The sequence below is a fragment of the Lonchura striata genome, chromosome 18 (assembly GCF_050655825.1).
Source record: "Lonchura striata isolate lonStrDom1 chromosome 18, ASM5065582v1, whole genome shotgun sequence".
In the NCBI taxonomy this organism is placed as follows: Eukaryota; Metazoa; Chordata; class Aves; order Passeriformes; family Estrildidae; genus Lonchura; species Lonchura striata.
Window position 1 is genome coordinate 7,887,433 of NC_140720.1, and position 22,313 is coordinate 7,909,745.

Consider the following 22,313-nt stretch of genomic DNA (forward strand, 5'->3'; position numbering starts at 1 on the left):
GATAATAACTGGCCTTGTGAAAAAGCGGTTCCTCCTGAGCCGTCAGGAGGAGAGGCAGATGAGTGTGGTGTTGTGGAAGTGAAATATAAACTTGTTGTTCCAGTGACCTAAGAGCTGGAGTATCATCTTCTGATGGGTGATTTTTCTTGCTTCCTTGTAACTGATGGCATTTTGAGTAAAAGAAATACCAGCCACAAGGCAAACACTGGGTGAGAGAATCGGCCTTTGGTACCAGACTGAAGCAACTGCAAGACCACACTTTGAAGCAACTAACATTAATGGATTAGCTTGTCTCTTATCACTGGAAAATCAATAGTGCAAAGGACTGGAATGTGTTTTCTGTACAGAGCTGTCTGTTCACTTCACAATGAGAAGTGGATTTTTCCTAAGTGCAGCTTGGGTTCTGCTTGTCACTTGGATGCTGAGCTTTTCCAAAGGACCAATCATGTCCCTCTGGTGCCTCCAGCAGGCTGGCAAGGGCTGTCTGGAAGGGAAGGGTGCTGTGGTGCTGCTTGAATGCATGGCCAGGTGTGCTGCAGGTGCTACTAGCCCTTCAGAAAAGCAAGGTGCAAGAGATGCAGAAATAGAATGGGCAGAGGCCATCAGTGAGCTCAGGAAAAATATCCTGTACACTTCAGTGCTTGGTTTGACTTAGGTGGTGTTGGATGGTGATCATGAACCTTGGAAACAAACCAACTAAACAAACTGGGTGAAGCAGTGGCTTTACATAGATCTGTGTTTGCTTTTCTGCACATTCTGCAGTTGGGAGCTCACCTGAGGTGATGTTGGGCTCAAACCACAGCCCTGCTGCACAGCACAGCCACCCTGCCAAGGCTGAGGCTGTGCTGCTGCTTTCCCTGAATAAAGCTGTCCTTTGGAGTCAGCTCACTTGGGCAGCAAGGCACCAAAGCTGACACTGTTCTCTCCTGATACTGGAGACCAATCTCTCCTGAGTAGGGCAGGTGTCAGAACTAATATATGTGATCACCCACTCCCTACAGGGAGTGGTAAAGGTTTAAAAAGGTCCTTTTAAAATTCCTTTCTTGGACTAGGCTGTTCCAGCAGAGCCACAAATCTTAAGTTTTCAGAATATTGGTAGAAAATAAGTAATAGATTTCTCCTGTGAGGTGTTACTTTTTGCAGTGATTGTGACAGCATCCTAGGAACCAGAGTTGGAGAAGATCTGTTAAGTCAGCTAAACAATCCCCTGGGAAATGCAATATAAGCCTTTTTCTTAACAGCATATTTTCCAGTATTCTGTTTGGTGCTTTAGCACCAGCTTTGTTTTTAAAGAGGTCTGACCTTGCTGCCTGCCTGATTCACACAATTGTTTTCATCTAGTAAGACAGCAGTCTTGATCTCTCATCCCCTGAAATTACCATTAATTCTTTAATATACAGGCAGAAAGTATCAGGACTGCAGAACTGTGCAGTTCTGCTGCTATGAAAATTATAAGAAGCTGTAGAGGATAGCTCTGGACAGACCCATATATCTTTTTACTCCTAAATAAGTCTGCAACTTAACTCCATCCTAAATTGCACTGCATGTTTGAGTGAGATCACTGACGCTCTTGTCCAAAAATGTGGATTTTTGGACTACATCAGCAAATCCCACACGTAGCTCATGCTTCTGTAAGCAGGACTATAAATACAAATAATGCAGCTGGGATTTATCTTGTAAGTTCAAGTCGGTATAATTCTCTGGGGCAGAGCTGTTCTCCCAAGCCTGTTGCACCTGTTTGGTGTGCACTGTGCAGGGAGGAAGGCTGGAAGTGAACAGACACCCCACTAGCCCCGGGCAATAAGGCTTTATCTCTTCCTTTGTGCTAAGTAGTTTTAAAGTGAGAGACTTTCCTTCCCTTCAGGCAACTCCTGCATGACACAGTGGGCAGGATGATGCTGCCCCTGAAGCTACATCCTCCAGGCAGCTGGAGAGTACTGAGAAACTCAACGGAGAAGTTTGTAGGGGAGAAAAGAGGACAAATAAAGAGGCTTAGTGGTGAATGCACTGTTGGTATTGTGGCAGGCAAGGGCTTAGTGGCCGTCAGGAACATTCATCCTTGCTGAACCCAAGTACCTCCTAACCCTGGCAGCTTGTAGCTTGACATGTTTGCAGGGCCCTCTGTGCATCCGTGTCATGCTGGCCCACATCTCCCTTGCTTTGTGCTGTCTGACCCAGGGCCTTTTGTAGTCAATATAAATATTGTTGTAGTTGCCAATGCCCTGCCGGGAGAGGCTACAAATATGCAGGAATTTGGGGCTGCATTTGTGTATAAAGATGATGCCCTCATATTTTCTTGGAGGAAACTCATTAATCTCTCATACCATGGTAATGAATTGAGGAGGCAGAGAACAACTCCTCAAGGTCACCAGTGTTAGGAAGGAGGAAAACTCCACTTTCATATGCTGTGGGAGATCAGAGCAAGCTAGTGGTGGGGGGTACAGCCAAATTTGGCTCTGCACCTCTTCTGCTGTCCTTCCAAGTATCACAACCCAAGCATTCAGCTCTCCTGCATCTATCCACTTTGCTGCTTCCCTCCTGCTTGTTCAGATGCAATTAGGAGATGCAGAATAAGGGGGAGCCAGGGGTCAAGGAGGCGGTAAAGTGATTACAAGATGCTGCAAACGGCTGTGCCATAAATACTCCAATGATGAAAAATTAGATGCCAGTCACCTCGGGGTTATTGCTGGCCTCTATCTCTCTCTTGTTGTGAAAAATGATAATGGAAGTGTATTTACCCCAGAGAGTGTAAGCTTGCTGCTGGCTGTGATCCTGCTCGCCCCAGGTATGCCAGGAACAGTATCCTTGCACCTAATGATTTTCTGAGAACACTTTGTGCCTGAATTCCTTCAAATTAAGTGGAGAAAGAACTGATATTTCAGGGTATTCATTCCAAAGTGGAAAGTTCCTGGTGCTCAGAGATTGACCAGCTTCAGAAACAGGCTGTGGCCCTGAGTAAGGATAGGGAGAGGAAAGGAGAGCATCAGCCTCAAGTGCTGCCTTGCTGTCCATGTGCTGCTGCTTCTGCCTTGGCCTCCCAGAGCTGCATGTGGAGGCTGCCCAATTCACAGCTCCAGAAACGTTTGCTCAGTCTGTGTCCTCTCTTGCACCAAGGCAGCACATCATTCACTGTCTGTCAGTGTGAACCTACAAGCTAATTTTTGGTGTGTTGGATGACCAGCAAGATCAGAGCTTAAGGAGCTGGGATAACTACACCTTTTTACTGGGTGGGCAGTTAGAATCAAATGCTGGTGCTGGACTAGAGCCTTTGAGAATCTCTAGATATTATTCAGATGTGCTGAAGTTGGTATCCTTGGGGGTACAAGCACTTCTTTTCATCCCTTGCAGAAGGTTTTCCCTTTTGGAAGAGTCATTAGGATCACTGTGGCACAGGAGCTGTGAGAGGCAGCATCCAGCTTAAAGGGTACTGTGGGTGAAAGGCATCTTTGCTTCACTGGCAAAAACTAGCCTGGCAGGTCTTAATTCCTGGAGGATACCTCCTCCCTGCCTGAAGGAACTGGGGAAGAAGGTGGGTGAGGGCTCCTCAGTGCCAGGAATATGCCTGATGTGAGTTATGATTATAGAGCTCTGCCAGCTGTCCCAAGAGCAGCACGTTAATTACTGGAGCTGCTGTGGCAGCTGTACCCAAAGCATAACTGCCCTTGTTTCTTCAGCTATAAATATTCCTTGTGGATTGTCTGGTGGCTGTGGCCTCCCTCCATTGTGACTTCCTGACTCTGCAGAGGATCTGGAGGTTAAAATCCCTCTTGCCTCTCAATTTCTTTGCACAATCTTTGTTCTGTGGCTGGTTTATCTCTTTTCAACCAACTCTGAGCTTCATAACAGCTTGTCTGCTGATAACTTATTGCCTATCAGCATGGCCCCTGCTGCAGCCCTGCCTCTAGCCTTGAGACACTGTGGATTTTCAGCTTTTTTTTTTTCTTAGCTCTCTAAAAAGCTCCTTCCTGAACAATCAGACTCTTTCCATGTATTTATATTTGTACTGCCCGCTGCAAGGGGTAAAGCTTTACCAGGGAAAGTTTGGATCCCTGCCCTTGCTGATGGGCCATCTGGCTCTGTAGCTTGAGATATGAGCTCATGTAGGACAGAAACATGGCCTTGTCACCCTAGTGAAGGGGACAAGAGATGGCAGAGGGGACACCACACTCAAGATCTTTTTCCCTTAAGATGTTTTAGCTGAAAAGCCCTGTGGCCCTGGCAGGAGAAACTGGAGCCCACCTTTGGGTAGCACTGCAGTAGCCACAACTTGAAGTGGATACAGAGGAGCTTGCAGAGGCTGGAGATGTGTGGTTGAGGAAGATGCAGGTAGGTCTGAAATGCCATGAAGCTGTTTTCTGTAGGAGTTCCAAACAAAAGTAGGGAAAGCCCCATGCATTTAACATTTCTCTCCAAAGTCAGCCCTGAAAATTCCCTGAGGATGTGAACAGAACACCAGTTTCTAAGGAATTACTAAAGGTGATAGGTCTGGTTCAGCCTTCCAACCAAGAATAAAACCTCTGACCTGTGCCCATGCCAATAAATGCAGTTTTGCTTTTTGAACTTCTTTTTTCCTACATGTGACACACTCCAGTGGAAAGCACCTGAGGTGGGAACAGAGTATTCCAGTTCCCTGACATCTTGTTTGCTCTCTGTGCTTGCTCAGTCTGGTTTTTTGGATTGTTTCATCTCTGTCCCTTCCAGTGCTCATCTGAGTTGTGAAATAGCTCTGAGCTCAGGGATGTCTTGCAGAAGCAGAGCGAGTGTCAGAGTTGCCACTTCTGACAGCATGTAAGAAATGTCTGCTTTTTCCTGCCGTGCTCAAGGAGACTTTCCTTGGATCTGAGCTCTGAATGAAGCAAAGCTTCCTTTGGGAAGTGCTGGTCCAGTCAAGCCTGTGTCTTGTTGGTGTCAGGCTTTGCTGTGGGAATGTTGTGTACCCACAGTCTATCAACCCTTGTCTTCTCTGCAAAAGCGTCAAAGTCTTCCAAGGAGAGTGATCCATTTTATTAAACCAGTGACTTTTTCTATGAGATCTTATCTTACCCCTCTTTAGAGAAGGGTTATTTGCTGTGCTGTCTTGTGGGGCAGCATTGCTCAACAGCTGTGAAATTTAAACATCAGTATCTGCAGAGATGAAGCTTGATACCATCCTAAAGTAAAGTTTGTCTGGGATGTTGTCACTTCTGTCAGAGGGAGGCAAGAGCTCCAAGGAATTATATAGTTTGGGGTGTGTTGTAGGTTTGAATGAGGGTGCAAAAAAGCAGGGAGGAGGAAAGGAAAAGGTAGGGTGGCTGGGGGCCCAGAGGGAGATGGATATTTAAGGAGTGAGCACTACAACACCTCTTCTCCTCTTCACATTAAAACTGATGGATCATTGCTCTGTTATTTGAAACTTAATGACTTCTCATTGGTGTGGTAGCCCTGTGCTACACAAATTATTTTATTCAAAAACTCTTTCACTTTTTGGGCTGCTTCTGGCACATTTGCTGCATGTAACGATACTCTCACTTTGCTCAGGTACATACCCTACTTCCATGCCATCTTTCTGAAAGTTTCAAGGCTCTGAATCAATAAGAAGCAAGAGCTACTCTTTTTAATTCACTACTTGGCAAGCACCAAAACCAGATGCAATTCTTACAGATGAGTTTGTGTAGCATGAAAACAAGCAACTTCTGATGACAGTTATGAATGAGATTGGTTTTTCAGATGGTCCTCCTGTAAATGTATGCAGGCACTAGCCACAATGCTGTAACTACTGTATCTAGTACATGAATCAGCCACATTTTGGATGCTAATTGTGCTTCCTGTGCTGTATTGGCTGCTGCTGCAAAAGCCACATGCTGAGCAGCAGATGAAAGCTATTGAACCGAACTGGTTCAGAGTGATAGATGGACCCTTCAGGTCAATAAAGAACCCGTTTGGTCAGACAGCCCTCTGACTGGCTTAAAGCATGTTTGTATGGTCTGAAAGACTCCTGGCATTAGCTGGCCATCACTTAGTGGTTAAGAGCTGTCTTGGTGGTCCTCTTGGCTTCGACTAAGCTGATAAAAACCAACCAGATGTCCTATTAACACTTGATCTTACTCTTGCTTTTAGAAGATAATCCAATAAACAAGGTTATGTAACCAAGTTTTAACATAAGAGCTTTAATAAAATATACTTTTAGAAATATATAAATATATATATATAAATATATTCCAGGCAATGGTAAGCCCTAGTTAGTTCCCCCGTGGCAAGAAGACTCGAGTTGACCAGCCTGCTTTTTCATTTTGAAATACAGAGAGCTGACAGGTGCAGAGGCTGGGAAAGTGGTATCAGCTGAGTTGCCAGCTCAGGGAAGATCCCAAACCTTGGTGCCTGTGTTACTGTGGCTCAGCTTGGTGGGAAGAATGGATTTGAAGACCTTCCCAGGGGTTGAGCAAGCTGGTGTGCTGCTTGTGGTTCCTACTAGCCTGCAGGGAAGAGTGTAATTCAGGGTGACAAGCTGCTGTTCTTTCTTCTACCCTTACTGGTTTCTCATTTTTTGGACTGGGAATGTCAGTAAAAGCAACAAAACCAGACTTTTTTAGTCCTTATTGTGCTGAATTTTCATGCTGTTTTTTAGCATTAGAAAGGAAGAAAAAAATAAAGCATTTTGCAATATTCCACATAGCCTCCAATATGAGCTGGTGATTTACCTGGCCTTTTCCATTTTATGGTGGAGCTTGGAGGGAAATGAGGGAATCATTCCTTTTGCCCTGTGCAAAAGAACTGTAATGGTTTCTGTCTGCCATCCTGTGAATTTAGACAGCATTTAACAGATTCAGTTCTCCTCCTTAGCTGAAGGAAGCATTCCTTTACCTTGTTTCAGTTTATAATGAATCAGCCCCCTATGCCTGCTTGTTTCTAATAAACCACTTCACTAGCAGAAATATCTTAATCAAAGTAGACTATGCCCATTCTGGCTTGGGTGGGTTTATTTGCTGAATCTTAGGAAGAGAATTATAAACTCCTAGAAAATACCTCAGCTGACTCAAGAGGTGAACTGGAGAATTTGGGAGGGTTTTTCTCATGTGTCAGTGTTTTGCATATTTGACTTCTGACAGAGCTGACTGGTACAGTTTTCTATGTAGGTTTTAGATTGTTTAAATTACATGTGTAATGAAGTACTTTGTGAATTATTTCCCTCTGGGAGAGATTGGAGCTTGGAAAACATTAGCTAGAAAGTTTGGGTGTATGTCTGAGATGCATATTTGGGCTTACTTTTTCCTTAGGGAGAAGTTATGAAACTAATTAACTTAATGAGCTGGAAGACAATTGAGGTGTCTAGCACAGTGAGGTAGAGGAAATAGACACCCTCCTGCTAAGCACTGTGGTCTTTTCTCATCCTTTTGGGGATGTGGTTTTAATAGAGTTCCTGGCCTTGAGACTCTTGGTGGTTGATGGTGAGATTAGCTCTAATCCAGGGACTGAGTGTTTCTCCTCATGTCCTGCTTGTTGGTGAGAAACTGGGCCCTTTTTCCTGCCCTATGCTCAATCTTGTTGAGCTGCACACAGTTTCACCTCAAAATGATGTTGATCTGGATCTTTAATGTCCAGTTCTGCTCCGGATTTCTCCTTCCAAGCAGTCCAGTGTGTTCTGTAGCTTCCCTTCCTAACAGTAGTTGGCACAAATTCCTGCAAAGCAAGGCAACCTCATCTCATTGCAGGCCTTAGCATTGTTTGTATTGATCCATGGTATTCATCTTGGATCACTAATGGGTGTCAAGTGAAGAAGGTAATAAATTTCTATTGTACTAGAATTAATCTCTCACTTGGCTCTTCTGGACCAGGATCTTGCTAAGAGCAGAAGACACTGATCATCCTAAAGGATGGGGGGGAGGCATTCAACCATTCAAGCACAACTTGTATCTCTTCCCCATGAGTTAAGCAGTAATGGCCAGAGAGGAGGTGAGTTTAAAACCTTGCTGAATGGATTTTGTTATTTAAGGTGCTCTGCAAAAAGTGAAGAACACCCAGGTTCTTCCAGTACCTGAGGATGCTTTTCAGCAGCTGAGCCCCAAATCCACCTTGACGCATCTGCTTTCCTTGGTGAGTGAGACAAATCTGGGTTTCAGACCCAGCTGCTTTGATGCTTGGTGATTTTGTGTCAGTCCTGCTATGGTTTGAGGGACTGTTTTGCCAATTGGTTCTGGAGCATTCTCATTTGCAGCAGACACCTGCTCCTTAATTATCACATCCTTAGTCTGTCTCTCTGTTCAGCACTTTCTGACGCAGGAGCTATAAACTGATTTGAGGGGAGGCTGTGTAGAGCAGTGTTGGGAGAGAAGGTTGAAAGAGATTGGTCCCAAACTCAAGAATACTTGTCAATAAGACAGTTGGTGTCAACTTTTGTTTGCTTTGGGCCCTTGCCCTACGTCACTTTTTAGTCAAAGGTTCCTTTAGTCTGTTGGGGTTTGTGCATTGCTCTAGGATGGAGTTGCAATCCCTAGTGGGCAGGTGTCGTGGTTTAACATAACTTGTTTTTTTTATTTAAAGAGAAAAGAGTGGGGTTAAGTTCTCAATTAGAGTAAAGGAACAAGAGGGAGAAGAGTAAAAAAAGATTTGTAACTGACTGCTTTGCTTCTGTGTTAAAACCTCAAGTCCCATAACTGTTAAACCTGAATTGGCTCTTAGTCTTGCCAGTTATGCCTGTGGCATTGTATTCTGTGTGATTTCAGCATTTCATCCAACAGCTATCAATTGCTTCACAAATCTGAATTCTGTGCATGCTTCCTGTCCTTTTTTTTTTTTTAAACTGAGCAGTAAAAGCAAGACTTGGTGTAAGCAATGGTCTCAGATCAGAATATATCCCTACCAAGCAACATGTCAAACCGAGGGTTCTCTCCCCTGCTCCCCTTCTGGGTTTACTTTTGTCACCTGAGAATACTTGTGATGTGAAGCATTTCCAATTTGCCTTGCAGATATTCTGAAACTGTCTCAAAAAAGGTTTCTTGGGGTTGTGCTAGTCTTAAAATAGCTTGGATTCTTTTCTGTCCTGACTCTGTTGGGGTTGACAGAGACCTTGAGGCTTGGCAGACCTGCCCCTCTGAGTCCCAGTTCTTCACTTCTGGTGGCACCTTTTCTTGAACTGCTTTAAGAAGTCATGCAAAAGAGCAATGTGTAAATATTAATGTTGAATATTTGTCTTTAAAAATCTCTTTGGGATGCTCTACAAACCTATGCTCTGTGTGCTGTGGCTTTCTAAGCACTGCCTGCTTACAGCATTTGGACCTGTTACTGCATTGCTAGCTGGTGCCATCCCATGGAAGACAGGCAGGGCTCTCTTCTCTTAACACCCATTTTGTCTCCCTCTTATAAGTAGCTTCTCTCAATCTCAATATTCAGACTGCATGAAGACTTTTCTCTCGGGGGTAGGTAAGGCTTGAGTGCTGCTTTGAGCAGAGGTGACAGTGCTGCACAGGACATGTCACCTCTGGGCATGGGCTGATAGCCATGGTTGCCTTGTGTACTCTGGGAGGTGTAGAAGAAACTCTCTTGGGAAGCTGTGTAGTCCACATTCCTAGGATGGATCTTTGTTGGATGTATTTTGCAGCCCAGCTGGAAGAGATGCAACAGACTGGTGCTGCAATGTACACCAATTTAATTTTCTCTATCCCTGAAAGTCTTCAAGGCCAGATTGGACAGGGCTTTGAGCAACCTGGTCTAGAGGAACCAGGTTCCTCTAGGAACCAGGATAGTTCTTGTTCCATCCCCATGGCAGGGGGGTGGAACAAGATCATCTACAAGGTGCCTTCCAACCCAAACCCTTCTGTGATTCAGTGAAACACTGGTCTCTAAATAGATGTCCAAGAGGGCAGTGAGGAAGTTCTTAATTGAAGAACCTTTACTTTCTACACTGAATTAAGTTCTTTGTGTATCTCTTTGATGACTTTTCCCCTCATTTTGCACAGGTTTTTAGCTTCCAAGAGCTGAACTGTTACACTGTAGCTTCCCACTATCTGTTTTTATGTATATAAAAAACCCTGTATGTTTTACACTGGTGACTTAAAGCATGGGGGAGGAAAGCTCCAGGCAGACTTGGCTCCATTGCTGTTGAGCCTGGGATACCCCAAAGCCACCCCATCAATGTTAATGGAAGTGGACTGGTGAGGGCTATTGCTATTCATACCTAAACTGAGCATGTACTTGGGCAAAGAGGCCACAGTTTAATATTTAATGTTCTGTAAGGCTGTACTGAGAGCTTTTACTGAAATGTGTCAGTAAAGGAGTGCTGTAGCAGTGATCACAAATGGCTGAGAGCCAAGAGGATCCTGAGCTCTACTTCTGCCCAAGGCATGTTCTCTGATACTCAACAGCTTACTTGACTGCCTCTCAGCCAACTTAGCTGTACAATTAAGCAACAAAGAAAGCTTCATGACAAACAGTCATGTCTGGAGGTGAACTTTCAATGCAAGCTTTGCTCTTCTGATAAATTCATCTTGCTGGCAGAATTTCTGGGTTTTAATCTAATGTATGATTTTGTTGTCCTTCCAGGCAGCGTTCACACTCCTCCTGGGTCCTTTCACCTTCTTCAATGTGCAGAAGACTAAGTATCTTCAAATCATGACGTCCCTCATGAGATGGATAGGTGAGTCTTGGCAGAGGCTCGGCCGTCTCTGCCATTGATGGAACCCGAGTCACGCAACTGGCGCTTCTCTTTGGCAAGATCTCGTTTGGAAGCAAGTGCTTGTCAAAACAACCTCTTTGAGGACAATTGTGCAGGCCTAATAAATCTTTGAGGAGAAAGGTTTTAGTCTAGGATGAAATTTCTGATTAAAACAAATTCCTCTCTATCAAACATGGAGAATGGTAAATGAGATTTTAGTCTGGTTTGTGTGAGGGGCAGAAGAGGTTTGGTGGAGTCTCCTTTCTGGGTGCTGGCCGTGATACCCACCAGTTGGAAGTTTCCTATTCTCACACATATGCACAACAGACTTTGGACAATCTTTTTTTTTTTGATCTGAGAAAAAAAAAGTCATTTCTTTCAGACTTTCAACCCTTAGTTTTATCATCTGCTTGCATTTCTTTTCCTCGGTCTTCCTTTATATTAAGATGTTCTGCATTGGAAAGCCTCAAACCAATGTGTGCTGTCCTTGGGAAGTCCTGCTCCCATGAGTTCTTTCCAAAATATTGCCAAGAACTTCTGGGAAGACAAATCATTCCCTTAAGGGAAGTAAGACATAACTCCTGGGTTTTTTTTTCTCAATGCCTTTGTCATTCAAAGATGCAGCTGCCTCATGTCTGGTTTGTGTGTGTGCATGCTGTTAAAGGCTGGGAGGTTATGGAGGTTTATGTTCAGGTTTATCTATTTTTGTGTCACCTAGACAGAGTGACTGATACTCGGGGCTAATAAAGAGCATTTCTGCAGGTTAATGATCAGCATTTCTGCAGGTTAACAGTCTCCTAGTGTGTAAATCCAGACCATTCAGACACAGAATTAGCTCTGGTTATACCTATCACTGGAATAATAAGAAAAGCTGCTTCTCTAACTATTTCCCATTATACACATATTGTCGCCCAGACTGCAGTTGGGTATTGTCCCTTCTCTGTGAATTCATCCTGTTTGGAGGTGGTGGCACTCACTGCAGAGGAATAGAGATCCTCTGTTCTAGAGGATTCCTAAGATGGGTTAAGCAGTTGACACCCAGGAAAATTAAGTTAGATTTTAAGTTTTCAAGTCTAAGATGTTGAACAGTTTGAGTTAATGAATCCTGACTTTGGATGATGTGAAAATCCTGAATGTCTGTTTCTCTCCTTTGTTGTCTGAGCACATGAAAGGTTTGAAAGCCCCCCCATTCTTCATAGAAAGAGGTTATCTCATTAAGGGGTACTAAAGGAAATGAGGAAATTTTGCATAGGGATTTTTTGGTTTTTTTTTTTCTTTATAAGAGTGATCTCTGCTCAGCTGACTGGCCTGATTCCAATCACCCTGCCTCCTCTTTCTTGGTAAAGACATCAGTCAGACCTCATCCTGTCTCTGTGACAGTCTGATGCCTGCCTCATCTGCCTTTGGTTTCCCTTTAGCCAGCTCCTTCCAGTACGAGAATTGCTAAACCTTGGCGTGATGGCAGAACTGTTCCTCTCTTTCATGGCTTGATGGAGACAGATAAAGGCAGTGTTTGGAGAAGTGTAGGGGAAATTTATGCTTTAGCCTGATTGATTCCTGCGTCAGCACGCTGGGGAACAGCTGCCCCAGATAATGATAGTTAATGACCCTGACAGCACCTCAGTGGCTACTTAGAAGAACGGATTCCGTATGTGTACAATGAGGGATAGATTTATTGGGAAAGACAATTTGTCAAAAAGCCATGTGATGCAGGGAGCAGAGAAAAAGCTCTTGCTGCAAATCCGAGGGTAAGGATCAGTCCCATACTGCTGAGATTTGTCAAACTGGCTTCTCCCATGTCCTTACATCACTGCTGTCCCCCTCCTCCAAAAGCAGGGCTGTGAGTTAAACACAGGTTGGGGTTTAGAGAGCTTAGGTCCTAAAGAATGATACTTGGGTAGTGTTTTGTGGTCTTTTGGACTTCTCCTGCCTGCATGCCAGTGGCCAGATGTGAACTCTTTGTCCTGATATAAACTGTGCCTTTCCTTCACCTTCCTTGGGTTGATTTTTGCCATGTGGTGCTTGGGGTGGTTCTGCAAAGCACTCTGAGCACCAGAGCAACACTGCAGTTTCCCACCTACCTGTTTATTGTGTGGGGGAAAGAAAACCTTCCCATGTGGACAGTGGCTTATTCAGTTTACCTGTGCTCATTGGCTTGGTGTGGATGGGAATCTGACCCATGCTTTGCATTATGATTTGAAAAAAACATCAAGCCTCCCTGAGCTGGGAGGTCAGCACAGACTTTGCATTGTGCCTCCCCCAGGACCCACCACATACCCTTCTCCCCAGCCCAGTGGAAAGTCCCTGGATTTCTGAGCAGAAGAGGCTGATGTGAAGCAGCACTGCCCCAGGTGTACTGGTGATTCAGGTGATAGCAGCTGAGAGGATGGTTCTTGGCAGCAGAGAGAGCTAGCTGTGTGTGAAGGTCATTTCTGCTGGTGTTTGTAACAGTGTCAGCCTTGCCTTTGAAAGTTGCTTCCCCTCTTTCTCCTGATCTAAGTGATAATCAAATGTCACCAGCCTCTTCCAGAGCCTTGTGCTCATCACAAGCAGCCCATCGACTATCAAAGCCTACAGAAGTCTTATTCCACACCTCACAGATAAAAAAAAAATCATTCTCTCTCTGAAAAATAGGCTTAAACACTGGGATCTGAGCTGGAAATTAAAAATGGACCAGTTCAAAGAATGTTGAGATGTTCCAGGGATCAGCCCTTTAACTGGCATTCTCCCAGGATAAGGGATTAAGCCAGGGCAGGCACCTCTGAAGCCTCTGAAAGGAGAAAGTTGAAGGAGGAGCTTGCAAGCCCAAGTGTTGTGCTGCTAGAGAGCCCAGACAGATGGGCTCTCCCTGTCTGGGCCTGTTGATCATGGACAGCTCATCTGGAAGGAAGGCTGGCATGGCAAGGCACTTCCCTGCCAGGACTGATGGGAGCACAGAGGGTGGATCTGTGTCTGCAGGTGGAGTGGGGCTGGTGGCAGAGAGGGCTTCCAGAGGAATCGAGCCAGTCTTCTGAAGAGTAGCAGCCTACACACTTGGCTGCAGAACTGATTGTCACTTGGCATTGGTGAGTGCCAATGGTTAAATTCAGTGCAGCAGTTGGTGCTTGAACTGCTGGCCTTACCCTTGCTTGGAGATCTCTGTTCTCCAGGAGCTGGCAGATGAGTAAGTCTGTGCCTACCCAAGTTCTCATCCCTTTCCCAATGCAGAAGCTCCTCAGACTGCTTTGTCAGCCTTTTGCAGGTACCTAAGCTGCCTTGGGAGATGGAGCAGAGGCACCTTAAGGGACAACAAGGAGCCTGCCTGCTGTGCTTCCCTGGTGAAAGGGCCAGTCATGAAATATCATTTGGTTTAAATCATGACAATTGTGCCTACAGTGAAGCCTTGTTTTAATTTGTGGTTAGAATCTTGTTGGCTCACCCAGCTCTAGGGCCATGTGAGTACAAATTGTTCCTCTGGGGGGAAGAGGGTCCTTCCCCAAAATATAATTCCTGCCTTTCTTTCAACTCTCTTCCACCTCAACCTTGGGAAAGTGTAGAGCTGTTACTAGGTCAGTTCCTTTACCAGTTTTAGAGCCTGTTTCCAGGTCCCATACAGAGTTATTGGAACAGGGCTTCCTGATGAAGGCTAAACCAACTAAGCCATCAATAAATTTAGAGCTGTTGGTATTTCCAATTCTGTTGTTTGGACTTCTGACACTTTTTTTTTCCTGGAGGGTTTAAATCTATGGTGGCAATGGATTGCTCTCTAAAGAGATTTGCTTATTTAGCTGGTTTTGTTCCCTCTCATTTCTTCAATCCTGATCAAGTGGGTACTTTTAGGGGTGAGCTGCTGAGGGGCACAACCCAACAAGAGAGACTGAGCCAGGCAAGTCCCATTCACCTCTCACAGCAGAGGGGATGCAGCTCACTGGGGCATAGCCCTACCTCTTTATTATTGGATCATATTGGATAATAACTGTCTAGCAGCATCATGGGATAGGATATGGATTAGGAAAGATAACAAAAGGACAGAGCTTGGTGGAGCTGAGCAGCAAACACTGGGCTATTGTGTATTAAGCAGCTAACCCGATTAATTGCAGCCTGTTGCAGCCCGAGATGTCCAGCTCTATAGGTGAGGACTGCTGGCTCTGAAGACATTGGTAGTGTGATTATCACTGCTGTTATTAAATTGTCTCTGCCAAATGTTCCCAGACAGCTCCCACGTGGGGCCTGTGCTCTGTGTGCTGCTCATGATGTTGTATTGTAGTTATTAGAAAGTATTGTATTTTAATGAAGAGATAGCTCATAGAGTAATAAACTTCTGGGTTTGCTTGGACAGGCCCAGTTCTTTCTCCCTGTTGGATCACACCACATCTATTCAAGTAAATGCAGCCCTTGAGACAGAGCCTTCACAACTCTGCCCAAAGAATGATCTCACAATTACATGCTCAGGAATAAAAGCTCTACCCCAGCTCTTTCCCCTGGCCAATAGGATGGAGGGAAAGCAAACAAGACTTTCTGTGAAGTCTGTGTTAAACCCTTCTTTTCTCTATCCCATCCCCTTCCAGGATACATGGTAGAAACTTTGGGGTAGAAACTTTGAAAGGGCTGTCCAGAGTGTGCTAGTGGGGCTGACTTTCTGTATCTGGTGGTTTCTCTGCTAGTTCTGCTCTTTCTGCCAGAGCTCTGCTGTTTACAGGATGCTCTGCTCTGCAGAGAACTGGTCTCAGATCATCTCACCTTGCAGGCAGTCTCAGGTAATTGTCACTGCCATTCTTAGCAGCAGAACTATCTGTGCTGGAGTTAACTTGCTGCAGAAACCTGGAGTCAGACCCTCCCAGAAGGGAGTCAGCTACATCCTTCAAGTACTGAGACTGAGAATTATAGAGAAGGCTGATTTAGGAGGGGGTGACAGTTATCTGAAGTTCTGCATTTCCAGTCTCTTGCTGAGAAATTAATCTGCCAGTGCCCACAGTCCTCAAGGTGGGTGGCCTCTTTTCACATCAGAAATTGAGCTTTCTGCAAATAGCTTAAGGAGGGATCATTGTGATCCCTGCCCCTCTCCTTTCACACTGCAGGGCATACAGGAGGATGAGGGAATTGGACTGTAAATCAGAACACTGTTGCATGTTCATTCTGACACGCTGCTTCAACAAAGTTACTTCATGTTCTTATATCCCTTTTGGAGCAGATGAAGCTGCTGCTGGAGCCCAGGGTAAATAATTCACTAAGAGAAGTGAATATATTTATGAAGAGTTAGTTAAAATGCTGTGCTTCTGTCATGCCTGCTTTTGGAATTGTTGGCTGAGGAGCTCATTTCAGTGCTGTTTGTGGGAGGCAGTGGGGTGAAGCAGTGCCTGTGTGAGAGAAAGAGCCTTGTGAGCTTCAGACACAGATTCAGAGTGATTTGCTCCTCTGGACGGGACCACTGAGATCCTGCCTGAAGAGCTGATGCTCCTGAAAAGAGCACTTTATTCAGGCAGCAACAGACCCTGATGGCCCTGAGAGCTGAAGAAGGGGAGCTGGGCATGTGAGGGCATATTCAACCCTTCAAAAGGGTCTGGATGACTGTGCCCACACAGGTTTTCTGAGTAGGGCTTGGCATGAAAAGCTGCTTTCTGTTCAGAGCGAACATTGGTGGAACAAGATGATAAAAAAACTTTGCTGTGTAGGGCCTAAGGCAGGATGGGTAAGATGTGGCTAAGTCTGCAGAGCACCTGGATATTATGGGACATGGGTGCTCTGCAGTCAGTGTTTTCCATAACATGCACAGCCATAGTTCAGGCTCATAGCGACACCAAAGTGTGTGTTATTCTCTTCTCTCAGAAGAGTAAATTATGACATGGACAGAGAAGTGACTATGAGAGCTAACAGGCCAAGCCAGCAGCAGAGCTGAGAGCAGAGTCCTGGTTGCAGAGTTTTATGGTTCTTCTGCCAAAGGTGACCGGCGGAGAGAGGACCATAAACTATGCAGGTAATTTTCCCCCAGAAGCAAACAAGCTGTGCTGGCTGCTCTTTCCTTCTCTTATGTTGAAAAAAAAGCATCTGTGATAAAAGTCTGAGTGCAAGGCCATTTTTCTCCTGTGAACTGTTGCTGGTGTGCAGATGTCTGTGGGACCAGCTCATGTGGGCTGAGATGGGTCAGCTGTGCTGGTTTCATGGTAGACATTGTTACTACAACTGGGGAAGCTACTTGTAAATCTTGGTTATGGTACTGCAAGCCTGATGAAGAAAAGCAGGGAAATTATGCCCTTAGAGCAGAGAAGTTCCACTGAACTGCTTTTGGTTGCCAAAAAGTCCTGGTAGTACTTTTTAAATGGAATTTCCCTTTGTGAAGAAAAGGGGCTCCACTTGTTCCAAGGCAGCAGTGTCTGAGTTTGCTGCAGCAGAAGCAAGCCAAGCCTGGAGGACTGGAGGTGCCTGAGAGGCTTTTTCTTGCATTCTTGGTAAGCTGTGTCACACTTCTGTGTATAAGCAACAATCTCCTGCCATGTGGACCCTCCCTCAGGTTTTGGGGCAGGGAGGGTGACACTGTCCAGACAAGTCCCTGCTCTTCATTAGAGGAAGGAGCCACAGTGATGTTCCACAACTTTTGCTCATACCTTTTTTCTGGGAAGTAATTTCCCTCTTTTCCTTCTGATGTTTCTCTCTGGAGAATTGCTGTCTTCTGTGAACATATCCATCTTGCTTCCCCACAGTCTCTGTACTCATAAATCCTTCATCTTCCTAGAGATGGTGTTTTAGGCTCTGTCATTGTCAAATCCGATCCTTAACTACTCCAGCTCCCACATCTTTACTGTCAGTTCATATAGAAACCCCCTCTGAAGGTTGGAGAAGTTAATCAGTTGCTACTCTGGAGTTTGTGGAAAACTGGAGGTCATGAACAAGTGGCAGGATATAGCTTCTACAAGAGAAACTGGCTAAATGAGCTTTAAATTTAAAAATCAATGTCTTAATTTCAGATACTTTGTTCTGCCAGCATGTTGGACTCCAGCTGTGTTTTAATACTTCAAATGCCACAGGATCCAGAATGCCTGGTGATTCCAGAGTTGTAGTGGGCTCTTCAGCTTGCCCACTTCACTGCTGGAAGCCAGATGGCTCTGAGAAGGGGCACCAGCATCCTAGAAAGACATCAGCAGGGAAGTAGACAGCACAAGTGTCAGGTGGGGATGCAGAAGGCAGGACTGTCTTGACGTGTTCCTCGCCCATTCAGTTTGTACAGAGCAGATGCTACTAGTTTTGTGCCCTTTTATGAAAAAAACTGCCTAATGTTAAACTAAATGAGATCTGTTCTTCTGTTTAACAGTAGCCTGCTGTGTTTTGACTTGATACAGGACTGAGGTGGGGAGAAAGCTTCCCGTTTCCAAAAAGACTGGATTTAGGAAGCTCCTGAAAACGTCTTCTTCCTGGAATCCATCATTCTACCTAATGTATGAAAAGAGAAGCAAGCAGTGTGTGTTAGGATAGGGTGATCCATTTTCATTATTTCCTGGCATATTGATTCTCTGCCTGGACAGGAAAGCTCTGTCACACCGTCAGCGCTGGTGACGGATGGCCCTGCTACAAACGTGTCATGGCACCAGCTCAGACAAATGGCTGGGGCTAGGGGAGCAGCCAGGCGTGGGGTGGCTGCACACCACTGCCTCTCTGGTCCCTGGAAGGGGTGGCAGGCAGGTGTGGTGATATTCTCTTCAGGCTTTCCTTGTAGAAGGAGGAATGGGAGTAGCAACAGGGCTGGAGAAGATGGGAACATCTCACAAGTACTGTGTCTTGCAGGGATGCAAGGGGGATTAAGCCAGAAGCTCATTTTGAGCATCAGTTCTTGCAGAAACCTACCATGACAGGGGGAAAAATGTGTTTGAGGCTTGGACTTATTTTCTTTTCTGCAGTAGCCTTTGTGCAGAGAGATGAAACTCATGTACAAACACAATTTTTCATTTACAGAGATGTTTTCTCCCACTCTGTAAAATGATCCTTAAACTCAGAATGGCTAAATTATCTTCTCTGCTTCTCTGCAGCTCTGCTATGTTTCTATCAAAATGCACAAAAATGTATTTCTTAATATCTCCAGACTCACATATTTCCCAAACTGTACTACTTTGGATGTCTGCTCATCCATATTCATCTTTACTTCACCTGCAAGAACCAGAGCAGAACTGCCCTGTCTCTGAATCAACATCTCTTGAGTCAAGCAGGAGAGGAGCAATAGCTGACTGCAAGGTCTGCTTTACCTGAGAACATTTGTTCCCCAAATAGTGAGGGGAGCAAAGAGAGTCTGCAGGAGAGGCAGTTGGATGGCAGGGATGAGATTCATCATAATTTTCCTTTATGGCATAGCCCATCTTTATTTTTTTCCTTAGGCTCACTTAGATCCTTCACTAAAAATGATGCTTGAACATCTAGAGGAGACTAGAAGTGGCCTCTGTGCCTTGCTGACTGCCAAGCCTGTGGTGTGGGGGCTTGGAGTGGGCTTAACATTGTGGAAAAATCAAGACAAGCAAAACTCTTCATTGCTTTTTAAGCATTTCTATAAAACAAGGCTTAAGGCAAATTTTTCACATAACCATCTAAGAATCCAAGGTGCCATCACTGTCAGCCTTACTTTGTGGCTCTGGGTGCTGTTGATCATGGTCTGAAGGTGTTTCATACCTGGAACACATTGCTTGTATCCTCTGTTCTGTGTGGAGAGGAATGCATCAAGGGTTTTTTCGTGAATCCATGTCTTCACCAGGATTCTTGTGGTGAAGGAATGCTGTTGGACAGCTGATGTGACAACAGCAGGTGACATGAAATAGTGTCATTTGACTCTGCCTTCAGCCTGCTGTCCCAGGTAGGGGATGGGAGTGGGAGTTTTGTGTGTGCCTGAGGATCTTGTGCTGCCTCTTTTCTGCTCAAAGCTGCCTGTCCGTCAGCCTGTCATCTTCTTTTCATTTTGACTTATCATCCAAACCATATCTAGGTTTCAGAGTTTCATTTTTTGGCTCGCTTCCTCTCAGGGACAGATAAATTTGATGTGCAAGGGTTTTAGCTCTCCAGTTCCAGAAGTGAGAAACTCTTCTGCCTCGGGGACTGAGAGAAAACAACCATGGGGCAGGGCTTTTGTTATCCTTTCTGAGACTGGAATTGTGCAGGGGAAGTTTCCAGTTTACTCAGCACCTTTCCTCTCAAGGGTCTTGCATCTGCAAAGCACCAGTGCTCAGGCAGAGCTTGCCTTGTTGGAAGCAAAACTAGTTTGGATCTTAGTATTGGATCCTCACTCCTTGTAATTATAATAAATTTCTGAAATACATATTTAATGAAAAACAAATGTATTAAATTCTAGTTGCTTAAGCCAAAGACCATCCATCATTTAGGGAATCCACAAGAATTCTGCTCCTTCAGTGTTCCCTGCCAGAAAAGCATGTCAGGGCAGAGGAAAGTGTGGGAGATGCTTCAAGGATGGGGTGCCTGCCTGAAGGTTCCCTTGACCTGGTCCTGTTGGCACTGGTGCAGAAAGTGGGACTTTGAGCCAATGGTGAGAGTGGGTTTGGGGGATGGAAATAGATTACTCATTATTGTGTTGGCAGAGCATGAGGAGATCCACTGTCTAATGTGCAGGGGAAGAGGTGTGAGACTTCTGAGTCATCTCTTAGCCCAGATACAGGAGCAGCTCAGATGGGGCTGCAGAGCCTGACCCAGTGACTAAATGGGATCTGTTCCTCTCCCAGGCAAGAAGGAAAGGAACAGTCTCAGCACATTTGCAGAGCAGCCCAGCCTGCTTTGTCTTATTACTCAGGGCATCTTTTCCTCTTCCTTGTAGCCTGTGCAACCCCAGGGAGTGCAGCCATGTCACATCACCTGGAACACAGCTGGATCTCTTGCTGAGCAGATATGGCTGGCAAGCATCTCCCCTCCAGGGAGCAGTGGGGGAAGCACAACATTTTACCCCTGTTCTCAGTGCCCCTCACCTGCTGGGCTTGAGTGAAGGCAAGGGGAATTGCACACCCCCAGAGCAATGAGCTGTTGCCTTCCATAGCTCTCTGTGAGTGCCCTTGGGGGAGGAAATAGAGCCTGGCACCCCCAAAACGACCTGGCCTTGTGTGTTGTGAAGGAATGGATCTGCTGCTGTCAGTGTGGTGTCTGGGGAGGGCTGATAGACGTGCCCTGTCCCTGGGAAACAGTTGGAAGCAAGAGGTTTCCTGAGGCAGCACAGGGTGAAATGCAGCACGTGGCTTGGGAAGGGTTCAGCCTGGAGCTGGTGTTTGCTGCAGAGGAATGTGAATTTCTGAGAGAGGATTTTTGGGAGTGCTGGACATCTATGGGAGGCAATGTTCAGTGAGAATAATCTGATCTTTCTGGGCACAAGAGAGGCAGCATTCACTAACTTGGTCTGTAACTATTTTCCCTAGTCCCATCCCTGGCAGGGTTTCCCATCTCCAGCTGCCTGCTGTGGGGAGCAGGACTGGGCACAGAGCAAACCTGTGATCTTGTCAGTGGTGAGTCTGCCCAGCTAACACTGGTGCCAAACTCCTATGCACTTGAACTATGCACTGCTCTGTTTAATTCCTCTGGATTTATGACATTCAAAGTTGTCTGTAGTAGTTGTTTCAGCATTTTGTTGATTTTTTCATTACCTGACAATTCATGGCTCTGTTCCTGTGCCTCAGACTGGTGCAAGGACAGATCTGTGCAAGCCACAGTGGCTCATTGCAGCACCAGACTAAATCTCACTGCTTGCTGCCCTGCCAGGCAAGTCCTTTTCTCCCCATTACTTGTTAACTCCAGCAGCTGATGATCATTTTTCCTAGGTTGATATAATTTTTGTGACACCAGAATTAGTTTTCTGCTGCTTTTATATGCCATGGTAGGAATGAGAGTCTCACAGTAACTGCTTTGGCTCGTATTTTCACCCTCAGAGTAATAAGGGCATTAGCCCAATCTCCTCAATTCATTTTGTCCCTGGCACGTTGTTATTTGTAATAAGCTTTGTAAAATGTTGTTAGGCTTTTTCCTGACATAAGTGAAGGGTAGACAAGCAGACTTTGTGTCTAGAAATGATGAATTTTAATAGCAGTCTTTCAGTGCTGCTTTAGTCCCTTTCCAGACTGGCTTTTCCACCCTGGGATTAGCTATAGACAGCCTGTTCCTTCTACCCGGGAAATGGCTGGCTAGTTCTTGCTCTATCATGCTTGACAGATCCCAGGGACAGGAAAGCTTGCTAGTAGCTGCTGCTTCTGTGCACGTAGGGGAGGTCTGGAAAACATTATTCCAGTTGGAAATGTATAGGACTGTTGCTGAGGTTGACTGGAGCCAAGTCAGAGCTCAGACATCTTTAAGCCTTTTTGAAATGACAGTATTTAATCAGTGTGTGTGTGGCAGAAGCATCCATGGACCAAAACCCTTGAGGGCTTAGGGTTCATCAGCCCTTCTGCTTCTGAAGGGCTCGGCACAGCCCTGTGCTGTTGGGGGTGGGAGGGTGAGTCCCTGTGGGAAGGAGACTGGAGGGAGATGCCTGAGCCCATTCCCTTATCTGCTGACTGGCATTGACAGCAAATCATGATTAAGTCCTGTGCACCTTGCCTTTAATGTAGCACCCTCAGATAAGGTGGTGCATCAAAGAGATAAGGAGATGCTCTTGCATAGCAGGAGAAAGCTGGTGCCAAGACTGACAGTGCAATGGGAGGAGGTCATGAGGAGCGTGGGCCTGGGCTTGACCTGAGACTTCTCT

The 22,313-nt window shown here is 45.5% G+C and overlaps 1 protein-coding gene across 3 annotated transcripts in view; it reads left to right on the forward strand.

The window, feature by feature from the left end:
- SLC38A12 (solute carrier family 38 member 12) overlaps positions 1-22,313 on the forward strand; it is a 43,657-nt gene that overhangs the window by 17,764 nt on the left and 3,580 nt on the right. For all 3 annotated transcript variants that reach the window (XM_021554866.3, XM_085556832.1, XM_085556833.1), the window contains exon 9: positions 10,516-10,609. In XM_021554866.3, the coding sequence (XP_021410541.2) occupies positions 10,516-10,609 (94 nt within the window). The remainder of the gene's footprint in view (positions 1-10,515; positions 10,610-22,313) is intronic.